At 47.3% G+C, this 16072-nt stretch overlaps 3 protein-coding genes across 3 annotated transcripts; all 3 read right to left on the bottom strand.

Moving 5' to 3' along the window:
- Positions 1-435: 435 nt before the first annotated feature.
- On the bottom strand, positions 436-2594 carry F4822DRAFT_234440 (uncharacterized protein). The gene is made up of 5 exons (XM_051454191.1): positions 1976-2594; positions 1731-1922; positions 1529-1677; positions 1170-1476; positions 436-1103 (listed from the first exon to the last, which is right to left on the bottom strand). The coding sequence occupies exons 1-5, from the start codon at positions 2406-2408 to the stop codon at positions 658-660; spliced, it is 1527 nt and encodes a 508-aa protein (XP_051316148.1). The 5' UTR covers positions 2409-2594; the 3' UTR covers positions 436-657.
- Positions 2595-3373: 779 nt separating this feature from the next.
- Positions 3374-6494, bottom strand: F4822DRAFT_234335 (uncharacterized protein). Its single transcript, XM_051454189.1, has one exon. It carries the CDS (start codon positions 5778-5780, stop codon positions 3534-3536), a length of 2247 nt encoding a protein of 748 aa, XP_051316147.1. The 5' UTR covers positions 5781-6494; the 3' UTR covers positions 3374-3533.
- A 714-nt stretch (positions 6495-7208) lies between these two features.
- Positions 7209-8426, bottom strand: F4822DRAFT_428709 (S-adenosyl-L-methionine-dependent methyltransferase; the record flags this gene model as incomplete). Its single annotated transcript, XM_051460958.1, has 1 exon — positions 7209-8426. The coding sequence occupies one exon, from the start codon at positions 8424-8426 to the stop codon at positions 7209-7211; it is 1218 nt and encodes a 405-aa protein (XP_051316146.1).
- Positions 8427-16072: the final 7646 nt, after the last annotated feature.

Here is a 16072-nt window from a genome sequence, read left to right as displayed (position 1 = left end):
ATCATAACGTGAAAAATATATCGGCTTCCGTGAATGAGATCTATACCATGTACCTTGGTAACTTCCAACTATTTCGTCACCCGCCATGCGCGGCTATTTCCCCATAATGATATGTCATTTACGGGGAGAGGGGGGTTCATAATAGTTCCCTATGGTACATCTATTATAACTAGGCCTATGCTATTTCACGAGCGTATTACTCAATGTGGCTAGGTAACCTCTTGCCTAAGAGCTAGATACCTATCGCAGAGTTTTCTGGTTATGTCCTACATCTCTGTGGCATCCACCTCTACCATAAAACCCACCAAGATGTCAAGGAGTAACGATTGACCTATCCACCAACCCGCATTTTTTGACTGGAAACACCGTGATACGCAATACAGCACCCGCGTAAGTCCGATTCCGAGCAGTGCAGTCCTCGCCCGGGTTTATTATTACCGTGTCATGTAAGCCCATGCTAAACTGTTGGCCAGGCATCCTAAATTGTAGCGTCCCTGATAGTATAAGACACATACGGAGCTCCATAGCGCTAGGCTTCCGGGCATATATATTGCCTGGCTCAATATCGATATTTTGAACCGATATATTGTGCCCGACTTGCACTGCGTGACCCTGAGTTAAAACAGCGTTCGAAAACGCGATGTCTGAATGTAAATATTAGTCAAGTATCACAACAGAAGGGTTGGATCTATTCATACCATCAACAGCATCGCTCTCCTTATCATGGACCCACCCTGGTGTAATACTTGGTGTCTCCTTAGTAGTCGGTGGCAGACCTACGTTGGATTCTAAGTCCTTATCCAGATCTCCAGACCTTTTCATGAAATCACAGAGATATTGGGAACCCTTGTAATAGCAGTTGGCGCATCCCAGTATCGATTGCTGGGCATCCAATGGGGCAGTGCCAGGGAGAATATAGCAGCCCAAAAAAGGACCCTTCCCTTCTTTACACCTCCGACATGGGTGCTTGGCTTCCTTGCCAGTCACTTGCACAATCATCGCAGGAATATCTTGATTCTTTGACTCGTTGAAAGAATATTTAGTTTGGGGGTTAAACTCGATATTTCGAACTCGAGTTAGGGATTTTAGAAGCATTCGAACGCCTATTCAACCCAGTGTCAGTTCTTCTTTGTGGGCACACGTAAGTTTTAAAATATAAAACCACTTACGCTTGTCTCTTGGTATTGGGTCTGGTGGGTTATGTTGTAATTGACTCTGTATATATTTCCAGAGCGCTTTACGAGTCTCCCCTTCTGGTATTTCGGCTAGTTGAGAATTACACGTAGGCCGGGATATCTCCGATTGCCTAGATCTACGTTCTGGAATTGTGGGCTCCCGCATAGGAGGTTCTTTAGGATCTAGTGGCCTCTTTGATACTACTTTGGCAGGCGTTTTAGAGGTAATACCCTCCCTTGTGTCGATAAAAGACAAGGTACCATCCTGGTTGTCATTGAATATCATCGCTCTGTGTCCGCTCTATAGATAATGTGAGCATCACTAGAAGTGTCAAAATGAGGTTTCAACTTACGTTAAAATGACCACCAAGTCCCCTGAGTGTCGGAAATAAGGTTCGACAGGAACGAACAGGGCAAATCCATGGGCGGCTAAGGTCGTCATGTTCTTTATAGCCCTCTGGAATCAGCGCCCCGAAAGTACCGCTAGTCTGACCCGAGGAAGCTACGAGCGTTAGCGAAAGCCTGAATGGTAAGGACATCAAGCAGGCTACTTACAAGTCCAAATCCTATAGTCCCACACTTTCCCCGTGTCTGGGAGGCAGTGCACAATACTCTTAGAGAGAGGCGCATCGTCTGAATCATGATCATCATCCATTAACTCCAATCTAGAATCACACCAATGTTTTTTTCTGGTCTTATTTCCTGGTATCGATCGTGGAGCAGACTCGGAGGGTCCGGCTAGGCTTGCTAAGTTGCTGTGAGCGGGACAAAATTTTTCGATCGAGATACTTGACACTTACCAAATGTAGGGAATTCACTCCGTTTTCTCTTCGATTTCCTCTCGCGTTTGTTAAATTCGGCGGACTTTGGATCTTGCCGCACAAATAGCTCTTCACTTCCACTATCAGCGGAAGTAGCGTAGTAAGACTCGCTCAAGTGCTCAGAGGACATGCTAACTGATGAACTGGCACGTTCCTCTGCATTGCTTAACTTTTTCGTACACGAATGCATTCGATCGTTCTCATCTCTTAACATGCTCCGTATTTCGGGCGACATGAATGTACGACCGATTACATATTGTACCTCATCAGATGTCAGCGTCTCCAGCAAGGATTGACAGTACTGGGTGGAGCTCCGGAGGAGCTTCTCATCGTCGTCGGCTACTTTGTTTGCTAGAAAGGCTTTGCGCAACTCGCGTATCTTCCTGCCGTCAATTTTGTTTGAATAGTTCATGTTTCTGGTTGAGGATAGATGGTTTTGGAGGTTGGTTAGCTAAAGTAAGATGAATCGAGAATGTATATGAAGTAACGATCAAATATAAAATGAAACTATTCTCATAGGCAATCTTAAGAGTTTCGAGGTCAGGCAGACATCCACGCTGGCTTTCCGTTAATAGTGAGTCTTTTGAATCGAGAGGGATTAGGTCGTCTTTTTATAGGTGTCTCGATGAAGACCTGGGACAAGTTTCTTCTTGTTTTGGGTGTAAGGTACGGGTCATACAATAATTCCATCGAAAAGGGGGAAATCAAGGTACGCCGATACAGACCTATGTACCTATTTGGTGCTTGACTTGATATGCCTAAGATCTCACGCTGCAGGTCGCGGTCAAGTGCGAGGGGGGTCACCTAGATGTGCTGCAAAACAACCTGGTTTTGATCCCAGCTCATCGCCTGGGTACCTAGGTAGGCAACCAATGCGTGACCCCCCAAGTGCTTACATGTACATGCCTATTATCACAGTGCTATCTTGTTCTTATCGTAGCAGGAAGCGTTATGTATATATCATACAGTTAGCAATTTAACTTGGTTGGCTGTTAGCCATCTAATATTATATTCTTTTGTGGCATTATTTGACTCGTCACATTAAGAATTAGAGATTTATTATTCCAGCAGGCATAAAACAAGGATATTGAGATACGTTCAGGAAAAAAGAAAAATCCTCACTTCGATTCCTAAAACTGCATAATTCCCCATTCGGTACAATAGGAGATATTGGACTCGCCTTCACCTCACATGTAGTAAATGTCCTCTATTGGTAACACATTAATAGGTGCGCCTTTTCATACGTATTTGTCATTATTTATGTCTACCTGCATTTACTATGGTTATCACGACAGCTTTGGCCTAAAGCTGTGTCTTGATTCAATTACCCAGTGAGGCTGGGAATCATTCTCTCATCACACCGAATCTTCCACACCATTCCACACCTGGATGGACAACTTGGAGACAGAGTTACCAACCCAGGATGCTTGGCCATCTGTATCTCTGAAAAGTAATGACTAGGCATCCACCGCTGAGGTTGCCTCGTTTTGCCCTACGGATCTGTGGGGTCTATCTTCGCGGCCCTTAGCGTCGCAGATCAATAGGTCTCTTCGTTATCCTCAACCATTAAAACGCGCTCCTCGGACTGGCTGTCTCGGTACCGTCTGTTTCTCCCCTCCGCCGCCGTATTGGAAAGGGCGAGGTACAGTGACCCTGGCCTGTTTCTTTCGCGGAAGATCGATGTTCGCTTCCGCTCGAGCGGTGGGCTGCGCCCCTCACCACCTGACTGACTCTGCTGCGGTAGGGTAGTATTGGTGGCGGCGGCGGCGTCGTCTCGTCCAGACTCTAAAGCGCGTAGTGCTTTTTCGATGGACTGCTCACGACTACCCTCTCCATCCTCACTCTCGCCCCTAACGCTTTTATCCTTGTCATCACTCGCGTCAACTTCTCGTAAGTCCTTCTTGATGGTTTCTGATACGTGGGACAAAGGCAGGCTGAAGGGTCTGAGCCCTCTAGACTCATTACCCCGCCTCTCAAAAGATCTCTGCCTCTCCCGCCATGGGGGTTCCTTTGCTTGGGTAGGTTTCTCCCCTTCTCCGGTTCTTTTCGCAAGTAGAAGTGGTCGCATAGCATTCCTCCCCCTTACACTTTCTGTAAGCCATTTTTCGATATTTACACGCCTAGCTCGATCTTGTGCTCTATAGTCGGCGGTGATTTCCGCTTGTGCCCTCCAGTACTCTCCTATGTTCACCCCCTGGGCTCTCAACTGCTCCTCTGTCAACCTCAAGAAATCCCCCTCCCTGCTTTCTGTTTCCATTCCAACTCTTCCCGTTGGAGAGTGGATCGCTACCTGCCAGTGTGGATCATCTAGGGATCCGGAATATTCCCTACCATCCAGATACCTCATCCCAAGCGAAGTTCTGGACGGGTCGCTGCCCGTTCTAAATGGGAGGCTATTAGCATGGGATGACTGTACTTGCGGCGGCGGCCTGGAAATTGCCAGTTGAGAGACGGGGCTTTGTATTCTTTCATAGTCGGAAGCCGCAGGATCGTACGGTCGTTTCTCTCTTGGTGGTTTCTGCCATCGCCGACAGCGGGCCAGTAGTGTGGCGACACGCTTCTTGTTCGGTGCCTTAGTATCCACCGCCGACCATAGTGCCCACCAGTCTTTCGCTCTTGGGTAGCTCTCAAGGTACGTACTGAGAATCGCTTTCCACTGTTCGTCCTCTTTACAGCAGCAAAAGTGCACGGACACGTACTCGGCCCACACTGGAAGGTACGCAGCGGTTTCGAAACCCAAGAAGGCGGACACCCTACCATTGTCAATCATAATATTAGCGGTTGATAAATCACCATGCGTGAATAGGCAAGGCGCTGAATCTGGCATATAATCCTTCAACGTCCGAATTACGTTCTCGTCGACGTTGCGACTCCTCAGTCGGCGATGAATTGCATCCCAAAATTCGTCGTCGGAGTCAAATGGCCCAACCTCTTTCCCTAACATGCCAAATAGATTTTTGCAACGTCGAACCGGACCATCATGGGGATTTTTGATGCCTGTCGCCGCGAGAAGCCGCCACCCTTGTACGTAGCGCGCAACTTCCACCGCTATTCGGTGCTTGTCCTTGTCCCGCAATTCCCACCAGATGTCATACAACCGCCGCCCTGGAGCCTTCTCCGTAATCGTGATTGCTTTTCCGTTTTCCTTCCACCCTGCAATCACCTTCGGCACTGGCGCCTCCGACATGCGCTGCGCTACCCTAGCTGACGCTGTGAACGTCGCATCCGACTCGTTCGGCCCCACCTCGTCTACAGTCTCTGTCATGATGTACTTATCGCCAATAAGCCAGGTATGCGTCTCCGGGTCGTTGTATCCAAGTCTAAGGCTGCTCTTGAACGGTAGCGACTCGACGGCTTGACAATACGGCGTCGCGCAAGCAGGGCATATGTCCCGAACGTCCCCGATATCGACGAAATCGTCTTCCACGATTCGGTGTTCGCTAGGGTAGGGATATTCATCGTATTCATCTCTTACTTTGCCCTTGTCCTTCCCTACACAGCATTTAGTTGGTTCATACTCTTGTGATGCCAGATTCCGGCCCATAATCCAATCAACAATATTGTATAAGTTGGGGAGATTTTTCAACTTCAATCGGCCTGTATTCGTCGGCTGCGGTTCAGCCGGCGAGGCATTTTCGGATTCTACAGCATTCGATCTGCCACCTACAGAAGGTTCGTCGAGTTCTTCCCAAGCAATAAAGTCGAGTAAAGATTCACCAGCCGGCGGGGTATATATTGGTCCGCCACGATCCACGAAACTCCCGGCGTAACTCCGTCTAGCCATGGTTGCGATACGTTATACCTACCTAGGTCCTTACCCAGGTAGGTAGAGTCCCCAAGCAGAGGCGCGGTGATGTTTATACTGGAGTTGACGTTATGGAGGACCCTTCTGGGCTAGCTATCTCAACAAGAAAGGACAAAATATGTGGACGAAGTAGGGTGGTCAAGGGGTAGATACCTAGGTAATTAGGTAGGTAGGTGGATATTCGAGATATATCGCGATCGGTTCCACGATCCACGACCTCCGCTAGCAAATGCCATTGGGAAGCTCAGACATCTTGTCCGAGAACGCGCTTGTAAACGCTCGAATGTCTTAATTACTTACCTACCCAAGCAGGTAGCTCCTAATCGAACATCATAATGCGCACATTCCCACGTCCATATCTAGCCCTAGTTTAGACCATATTTCTCTTTCTTTCTTCTCATCTTCCGATTGTAGCTCGTAGTGTATGTGTTACCCCCTCTTACGTGTGCGGTGTGGGTTGACTGGAATGCGGCCACGAACCCCGCAACAAAGAACGGCGAGGCCGCAAACAGGACGGGCTTTATCGTCGATTAGATCGGTCGGATTGAGGAAAGGTGTATGGTAGAGGTTCGGGTATGGCGGGTTTCTGCTTATTTCTTGTTCATTGAGGTAGTTTCGATTTTATTTGCAATGTTGTTGTTTTTTTTGTTGTTTAATTGACATCGGTCGCATTTAGGCTTGTGCGCGGGAGTACCGAACCATTGATTGTGGCGCATCTTCATAACAATTCATATTTGATAAGATCACCATTTCGCTTTGGCTATTTAATGATTGAGGAATATTTGTTGAATTGACTAGCACTACCACCTATGTACTCATGTCGTGTTAAAGCGAACAAGTAAACGCCATGTCGCCCTGATCAAGTCAAAAAAGGTATTGCTCAACTCCCGCTGTATTTGATGGTCGGAAGTCAAGGAGAAGTGAAAGCGACTCTTCCCACTCTTACTCCTTACTCAAACGTAGAATGAAGCTTTCATGTAGGCATTAGGTATGAGGCAAAGATGACAAGAATAGAATACCCCTTCCCTTTCCAGTAAAAAGCAGCGCAATATGCAGAATGCTATTAAGTTTTAAATATGCCGATCGATGCTTTGCCGAGGTCTAAAAGTTGTTTAGGGAAAGAAGATTGAATAGAAAGTAGAAAGGTGAATGTAAAGGTGAAGGGGTTTCTAATGATAGAGCAGAGTGGGAGCCGCTTATGAATAACAAAAGTTCTGCCCCGCCGAGGAATGATGAAGTGTACGTAAAGCATCCATGCCGTTGATAAGTGTTTGAGAGCCCCATACCTTTCGTAGGTAAGCATAGGATCCCCGAACTTCCGAGAGCCGCATCCCAAATCCTTCCTAGATCGAATAAAAAAAAATAAGCATAATTCCTCTCTTCTTTTCAACCCGTTTCCATATTTCGTCATACTGATGTCGAAGGCTTCTCCGCAATAATTCGGTATGTCGTAGTGATTAAGCGCATGTTGTCCATTTGCACAAATGCTTGACCGTCAAGACATAACCTGTCAATCAAAAGCTTGAAATGCGGCGGGAGCGCATGTAATCGGACCAGTCCGTGAATCACACGCCTAACGGAGCGGAAATAAATGTCCACTTTGTCAATGAGCGGGGCTTGCAGCCCATCAATACTTGGATTATCCGATTTTGAGACGGTAAAGCCGGCATCCATCAGAGCCTTCTCAAAACTTGCCGGTGTCGGAGTGCCGACAGCGCCGATCAGAGGCTTCACGCGACGCATGAGCCCTGCGTGAACAGGATCCTCAGGATTATAGGGCGGCAGGCTAACCCAGTCCAGCAAGGAGAATTTAGCGCCGGGCTTCAGCACTCGGTAAATCTCCTTGAAGGAGGCCGAAGGATCTTTACAGAGACTAAGCGCTTGGATCTCGTAGAAGGCATCGAAGGATTCGTCTTCAAACGGTAGCGGCAAGTCATTCTGGTCATGTACCACAAACTCGTTGTCGAAACCACACCTCTCATTCCATTCCTTAGCCTGCGCGATCTGGTTGGCATCGATATTCAGTCCCGTTACATGAGCTCCACTGAAACTCGTCATATGCGCCGCGACACGACCACGACCACATCCAAGATCCAAAACCTTCATCCCCGGTTTCAATCCGATATCCTTCGCAATAGTCTCTTCATAGAGTAGCTGATTGTCAAGAACGGATTTCTTCTTGTCCATCAGCGGCGGGATGTACATCTTTTCCACATCGCCGAGACTGCAAAGGTGGTTAAGCACTGAATAATACGCTCGAAGACAATCCCCGACACGTTCCTGGTAATTGGGGCCGAAAGCCTTGACCATCTCATCTTCGTTGGCCCAATCTAAGTTGTAAATCTCATATGATGCCATAAAATCATCAACTTCCTTTGGAGTTAAATTGCGGATGTGGTTGAAAGCCTTAAGAAACGTCTTCCACCGCTTCGGCGAGACGGAGCGGTCGACGTGAGATTGGCTGTCATGGCTGTTACGGTGTTTTGATACTGATGAAGTGTGAGGCGTGGAGGCAAGTTTGACTTTTTCAGTGCTAGTTTGACTAGAACGAGAGCTGTCACTGCTGTCGTTCCGACCCGGTATCGCAGGAGCTGTTGGTGGTTGCGATATAGTCACAGCGGCCATTGAGAAGCACCCTACAACGTTTTTGTACTCCTAGAAAAAGGAATGGGGGGATTATAACCTCTGGAAAAGGTGGTGTGGGTAGGTCCGTGAGGAGGCTGAACCAGTACCTGCGTCTAGGACACGTTTAGGTGCACAGAGTGTATAGAATTAGGTAGGTGAGTGGGCGAGCGTGTGTCAAAGAGAGTGTCTGTATATTTCGCGGCCGCTTGCGTCAGGATAAGGTAAGGTAAATTGTTACGAAGCTGTAGGTGCAGATGTAGCAAGTGTAGGTGTATGATGTGAAAGTGGTTTGACTTGCACATAAAACACAGACCGTGCCGCAGGGTTTTGAAATGACTTTGAGTCAGTTCTGTTTATCTTTTTCTTTTTTCCGCAAGACCCAGTTAGCGGATCACCACTTAGAAGTTAAGGGTCTCCCCGTCGTATGATTGGGGACTAGGTTTGCTCCGAACGACCCGAAGGAATGCAGGTCGGTATTAACTTAGGGCGATATACAGTATGTAGGCTGGTAGGCTGATAGGTAGGTGAGTCAATAGGGTACGAAGAAGTAGGTATATGTAACTACCTAGGTAGCTAATGTAGACAAGCTAGGCAAAGAATGGCATTGAGGGTAATAAGGGGGGATGAGATGGATGGGGAAAAAAAGAAAAGGTTATAAGTAGGTCCTAGCAAGTTAGACAAATAGAGGTAGGTAAGCGGCTTAGAGCTTAAGGGATATAAGATGTTCGTTACCTAATGCTAAATAATTGAAGGTTTAAAGGTTTAAATGTTGGTTACAAACATCGAAGCTAGGTACCTAACATTTGTAGATAGAAATAAAAGCAGAGGTGGCTACCCAATGTAGACTGCTAGGTAATCAAAGGTTATTTCAATGGTATTATGTAGCCCCATTCGATGCGGCGGCGACGGGTGAGCCGGTGACTTAAGGCAATGGTAATGGCAATTGCAATGTGGATTATTGCCTTCCCTCAAGTTAGGTTAGGTTAGGTTAGGTTAGGTACTTAGCCTGGTCTGTAACTACCTCGTACATGTAAACTGTGTGCTGAGCTGTACATAACATATAATTGATGTGCATGCCGGTGACTGGTTCTTTCCCTCTTACATGTACAAGACGTACCTATTACCATAAGTATACCTTCGTGCATGGTCTGATACATCAGATACATCAGATCCCAGGTAGGTACAAATGCATTGCAACTTCCTTGATATTTCCTCTCCGTCATTAGACTGCGCATGTGCATTAGACTGGGGGCTGTTGGGTCGCAGTGGTTGCCATTGCTAGAATCTGAAAATTCGATTGACCCTTCCGGCCGGTCCTTTACCCCCTCCATCCCCATCTCGGAGAGGTCGGCGCGCCCCTCGCTTTTTACATGGGATATTGCAGGTTATTTCCGGGCTCGCAGATTACGGTGGTACCTGCTATACGTACCTACGGCATTGTACCTACCCAGGTTAGGTATGAAATAACAATTATTGCAGCAACAACAGCCACAAGATGTACCCGTACTCTTCCACCTTTTTTTTTTCTCCCCATGTACATCCACATATTCCCCATATTCATCACATCTTCATCATCAACAACATCAAAAAGGGAAATACAATTGTTTCGCCGATGCGCCATTTCTTCTCAAAATCGATTACTGCGTATTATGCTGGACTAAGACATGCTGACCTGCCTTTTCCTTTATTATTGTTATTATTACTTCTCTTTATTCTTCTCCTCGCTTCCTCGTATTATCTTTAGATAATTCTTGTTGCAGTTCGGCTTTCTACCCTGTTTGCGCCTATCATCTCTCCACCGACGGCTTTGCCGGGACCGGACCCTCGGGCCTACAACATTTCAGCTTAGAAATCACACTTCTTTACCTACCTAGGTATTCTTTCCCATTCTTTCTTGTCTCGTGATACCATACAGTAGTTCGCGAACTATGGCGCTACTTAGCCATGTTTGTCCTCGCTTGATCGTAGTACTTACCCAGTTTTTATTACTCATTCGGCGTGCATTACATACGGAGTTGCGGTATCTAGTATCGTGTACGGTAACATCAGAACGATCCCAATGTCGATCGCAGTTGATCCTGTGACAGACTTGAACATCCTACTTTTACAGCTCTCGTCACTCTGACAATCGGCTAACCGACTGTTCTCGGGTCGCCTCGGATCGGAGATCGCAAACTCGAATACACCGCAAATCCAGATTTGACAGGAAAAAATTGATTTGTCCAGTTTCATCCCTCATTCTTCGCATCCCCTGAGAATCTGCACTCAATCAAATTTCTTGGTAATGTTGTTCAATTGCACCTGATTGACGCCACTCGTTAGGCATAACCTCATTGTTACTCTCTAATCGATTAGTTCGAGTCCTAGCGACAATAGAGCGCATAGAGACCTCGATTGTTGACTAACCCTCCATACACCCAATCAGAGACTCGAAAACTTCCTTATCATTTCTTTTAGGTATGCGGCTCTGTCTAAGGAATGCTATGGACGTCGGATTAAACTTTTGGTTGCATCGCCACGACTCTAGTGATCCAGCCCTAGGGTGACGCTTCATCGGGGCTTGGCCGTGTATTACTGTATTCCTACCCAGATCGGCATCTGTAAGTCATCCAAGCTGCGAGATGGGCAGAGACGCGCGTGGCAAGCCGGACGGGAACCACTAAGAAGCCAACCCAACAAGCGGAAAGGTTCGAGAACCCGTTGCTAGCATACCCGAAAAGAGAAGGGGAGCCACGATAGATTGCCATTGGGGTATGGGGTCGAGAATGAGCCGCGCGTCATTGGGTCCTTCAGCAACGATCCCATTGGCACTGCCCCAGTACCAAACTTATTAGTAGCCACCAAGACTACAGAAGTAACTGCATGTTTCCGGCACGTCTCAAGTACTTCTATAAGTATATGGGGTAAGTTTCCCGGTTTCTCGATCCTTGGTAGCTCTTAGATTCCGGAGATAGCAAACTTAGTGCCGATAAATATCCCCCCTGATAGCGATTCCACCTAGATATACCCCTGAGAATCTCTACGATTATCTAGGTAGCTCTGGGCACCTAGAATTTCCCTACCTATGTTCCATGAGTGCTGTACGAAGCGGCAAAGGCCGTATCGTACGATCATTCTGATCTAGGTAGATATCCTTGGAATATTGGAGAAGATGCCAGCACTGGCCCGCCTATAAAAGGGGGATAAAAGGGGGAGACGACCACATGCTGCGAGACTAATTATTATACTGCATGAAGGACACCAGAAGGTTTGAAATATTTTACTTTACAACTATACCAGCAGCGAACTCTTCAAAAAGCGCAGATCGCTACCTTATCCTGCCGCTACGTCGTTCTAGAAATCAGTACTCCTCAGTTATGGAGATATCAAACATTCTTCCATCCTTATAACTATGCGGCTTACTCGATCTGGTTAATATACCTGCCTGCCTGAGTATCTAAGTAGGTATCGTCGTTTACAATACCGTATCGCAAACTTGAAACTACCTATTCAGTCTAAGAGTTATTATCTCAGCCACCACTTATTTGGAAAATATCCCACCCCGTACCACCGCCGCAACGCCTTCTGTTACTCATCACACCATTTCTTTTCGTTTTCATTTTCTTTACTATGCCATACATGGAACTAGCTACGGGTAGTAGCCGCGTTCAATGTTGATTTACAATATTATGGTACACCAAGTAGTACACAATTCTCGTGCGGCTGTCGTGGCCCCTGAAAGTGTTTGCGAGCCAATTTCCTTCACTACTGCCGCTTGAAGGCTACTTACGTGCCGGAATTTGCGTAGCGATCTATCGTTACTCAAACATATAAAAGCACTTGAAGCGCTTAGCCCTCTGTTACAATATATTATAAGGGATATTATTTTAACTTGAGGGTTGGTTTGCAACTTCTAATCTACACATGCCTACTAAGGTATGGAGTAGAACGATTCGGTGCCTACGAATATGCTGTACGACATTTCACAACCGTGCTATTCGTTGTCAATTTAAAAAGTTTTAAATTGCTTGCAGGCGGTAGATTCGATTACAGGACTATACATACCTAGGTACATAGATTCACTGCAGTTCACTATATCAAGACGGCCTATTTTATACACCCAAGTATCTGATTTATTGCCAGGGCTTACTCGGACAGACAATACACTATAAAATAATTGTCTCCTTTAATGCCTTCTAGAGTCTTATGATTTTATATCTTACAAAAACATATCTGCATGCCAAGGGAACCCTTTCATCGGCATGCGTTGTAGCGGGCTGCGGATCGCTCGGAAAGCTTACATCACACGACCGATTATCAGCTGGACATAGTTCGGGATATAAACGGGTATTGCGCCTAACCTATAGTAGCCTGCCATTTTCATGGACGTATATTTGATTTTCTATGCAAGTGCTTATATCAGCAGCAGTTTGGTCCACCGTTAGGTACTCAATAGACATTTAAGAAACATATTTCACTGCCAGTAATTCACTGCACCAAGACATAAACGTAGAGGCAGACAATACGGAGGAACAACTAACTGGACATTCCAATAAAGTTATGAATATATTTACAATAAAGTAATCGAATATTAAAAGTAGCACAAGAGCATCCACATCGTCATGCAGCCATAAGCTCTCATACATATTAGAAGAAAATGTTTACAACTATAATCGTATCCAACATGAGTTCAGTTTCCTTCGTTTATTTTCCCTTGATCCACGTATAACCAAGTTCCATCACGTCATATCCATTAGAAGAGGCCGAGGAAGACAGCGGCAAAGGCGATGAGAGCGCCGGTAGCGCTGGACCCGACGATGGCAGCGCCCGCGGTAGGGATGGTGGTGGGCGCAGTGTATGTCGAAGACGGGGTCTCGGTGGGGTAGGCGGCGGTCTGGCTTGTCGCACTGTAGGTGGTGTTGGAGTAGACAGTGGATAGAGTCGAGACCGGAGCGGACTCGGAGACAGCCGGGTAAGTAGGAGCCGACTGGCTGGGGGTCTCCGCCGGGTAGGTGGGAGCAGCCTGGCTAGTAGATCCAACGGGGTAGGTAGGGGCAGCCTGGCTGGTAGATCCAATGGGGTAGGATGAGGCAGGAGTCTCAGCCGGGTATGTGGGAACGACGGTAGAGTAGGAAGATGCCGGCGCACTGGGGGTCTCAGCTGGGTAGGTAGGGACCTTAGAGGAAGTAGGGTAGGTGGGTGCAACCTCGCTGGTAGGGTAGACAGGTGTCTCAGCAGAGGAAGAGGGAGTCACCGCGGGGTAGGTCTCGGAGATAACGGTAGTAGGGTAGACCTCAGAGGTTGGTGCCGGGTAAGACTCAGACTCAGTCTCAGAGCAAGGGACAACAACAGTTGTGGTTGATCCAACCGGGCAGTTGGTAACAGAGTGAGCACACGAGGTGATCGTAGAGACGTAGGTCGTGTACTTGGTCAGAGTTTGGCCACCAGGGTAAGTGGGGACAACAGTGGTGGTTGGGTAGCTGGGTACAGAGACGCTCTCAGAGCCAGTGGGGTAGACCGGGTAGGAGGCGCTGACAGAGCTGGTAGGGTACACGGGGTATGTAGCACTCTCAGATCCCGTTGGGTAGACGGGGTACGAGACGGTCTCGCTCTGGGCCGGGTAGCTGGAAGAGCTGGCACTGTAGGTCACGACCGGGTAACCGGGGGACGTAGCGCTATATGATTCGGTCTCCGTCTCAGGAGGGCAGTCATCCTCTTCCGAACTGGTTGACTGAGTGGCTGAGTATGTGACAGCGGGGTATCCAGCAGCAGAAGAGGTGGTGGTAGCAGAGGAAACCGAAGTCGCGCTGTAGGTCTCGGTTTCACAGTTATCCTCCTCGGACGCCGAGCTCGTAACATAGTTGGCGCTCACGGTAGCAGCTAGCAGGGCGCTAGCGCCAGCGTACTTCATTAGACGAACCATACTGATGATGTTTCCTTCACGACAAGCGAATGACTGAAGTTAGACTGATCAAGCGATTGCGAAGCTCACAAGACGAGATAAGAGCGATTGGCAGGCACAATCAAATGTGATAAGAAAGAGAGAAAGGGGAGAAGCCGAAAAGGATGCATGCTGGAAAGCAGCCGGCTTTTTAAAAACAAGAGCCTTGTGGGCTTCCTAGAGTCCGTCATCATACTATTCCATACTGTTCCGGGCATCTGGTTCGTCTACCCACAGTTCTTCTTTGTGGGTTCGTTTTCAGACCATTACTGTTTATTTGGGCGGGACATGCAGGGATTAGCAATCCCAATGTCAAATCTCGGTTGAGATTGGGACTTTTGGCCTGCTCTAGACACGGAATCCACGCGCGCTACATGCAGGCACCGTCCAGGGAACCAGGAAGATGGATGGTGAAAGAAATACGAGGTAACCGGATTTGGTAAGTGAAGCTGAGTACCTGGTCTTGCTATCATAGATCCTCCGATCTAAGAAGTACGAGAATACCCGCATTTGTGGAATAAAATGTCTGAATAGTTCTTTGTTATTCGCGGAATTCGTATCCATCACCACCTGCTTGGACCCGCTTCGTACTATTGACACTAACATCCTTGGCTTAACAGGCTTCCCCTCTGTGTGTACGGAGAGCTACAGATGTGCTGCATCCGTCGTCGAGAATTTTGGTTATACAAGAATAATCAACTGGAGAGTCATTGGAGGAATACTCACTGCGTATACCTACCCCAGGTTTTCGCCGGGGAAGCTGGCGCGGTGGCAGCCCGTATGACAACACCACTTACAAACGCACCTCTGTTTGGCCTCGAAAAGGGGAAGGGCATGCCTCGGCACACGGTAGACAATGTAGTCTCGATCCGGCAACCTCATTTTTCTACCCCTGACAGACTGCAAGCCTTTTTTAGTCAATGTCTTGTTAGTGCTTATAAAAATACAGTCATAATTCGTATTCAGAAGTATACTAGAAAGTAAAAGACAGGCTTGAGTTAGCGTCTTGGACGTGGAGAAGATACACCGAAGCCCGAAGCTGAAAATTGACAAATAGCCCGACGCCAACTGTAAACTGAACAATAATAGCGCCTTATATGTGGAGTGGCGCTATTGATTGGTGTCAGTGCTGGCGTTAATTCATTATTCATGTGGCGGAAGCATTGGAAGAAGCAACAAGTCTACCCGGAAAGTGACCGCTGCGGAGATGCGGGTGCCAGCTTGACACCTTGCTGGCTTTGACGAAAATACGAACCAAACTGTGCTGTTCCAGTCAATCTGTTTAATTGAAAACGCGGAAGCGGGAGCTTGCCAGCCGTGTGAATGACGTTATGGAGGAAAAGGGGTCAAAGGCCAATGAAACAAGTTGTCTTAAATCGCAAATTGGTGATCAGACATGAGAATTAAAAAGCATCAACCGCAATTCCGCTTGCAGCCAGTAGATGTCGACTATTCATTAGTAATGCAATTTTTTTTTTCCATCCCACAGCCGATAGTACGCAGTCTGGAGTTATGTTTAGGCCGGTGGCGGTCGCATACCATCATATTGTTCTCGTCTGCGTGAACAATAAATTGTCATATATTACTGGAGTATTCGGCGAGATTTGTTGGCCAAGCAGTGTAACTGTTATTTAGATGATGGTGTGTCTCAGGTAGGCTGTCGAAGAATTCGCGTCTTTGTTGAGCTGTTCCTTCTATCAAATAGAACTTCTTCTACTCTTCTACG

The sequence above is a fragment of the Hypoxylon trugodes genome, assembly GCF_022578975.1.
Source record: "Hypoxylon trugodes strain CBS 135444 unplaced genomic scaffold F4822scaffold_4, whole genome shotgun sequence".
Lineage (NCBI taxonomy): Eukaryota > Fungi > Ascomycota > Sordariomycetes > Xylariales > Hypoxylaceae > Hypoxylon > Hypoxylon trugodes.
Note: the sequence above shows the minus strand (reverse complement) of the source record. Positions and strands in the feature narration are given on the sequence as shown.

Excerpts from the sequence above, each read along its gene's own strand:
- F4822DRAFT_234440 (XM_051454191.1), bottom strand. The coding sequence starts at position 2,408 with ATGAACTATTCAAACAAAATTGACGGCAGGAAGATACGCGAGTTGCGC. Across the intron at positions 1,923-1,975 it reads GAGTGAATTCCCTACATTTG|CAAGCCTAGCCGGACCCTCC; the intron begins GTAAGTGTCAAG and ends ACAGCAACTTAG. Across the intron at positions 1,477-1,528 it reads GACTTGGTGGTCATTTTAAC|AGCGGACACAGAGCGATGAT; the intron begins GTAAGTTGAAAC and ends CATTATCTATAG.
- F4822DRAFT_234335 (XM_051454189.1), bottom strand. The coding sequence starts at position 5,780 with ATGGCTAGACGGAGTTACGCCGGGAGTTTCGTGGATCGTGGCGGACCA.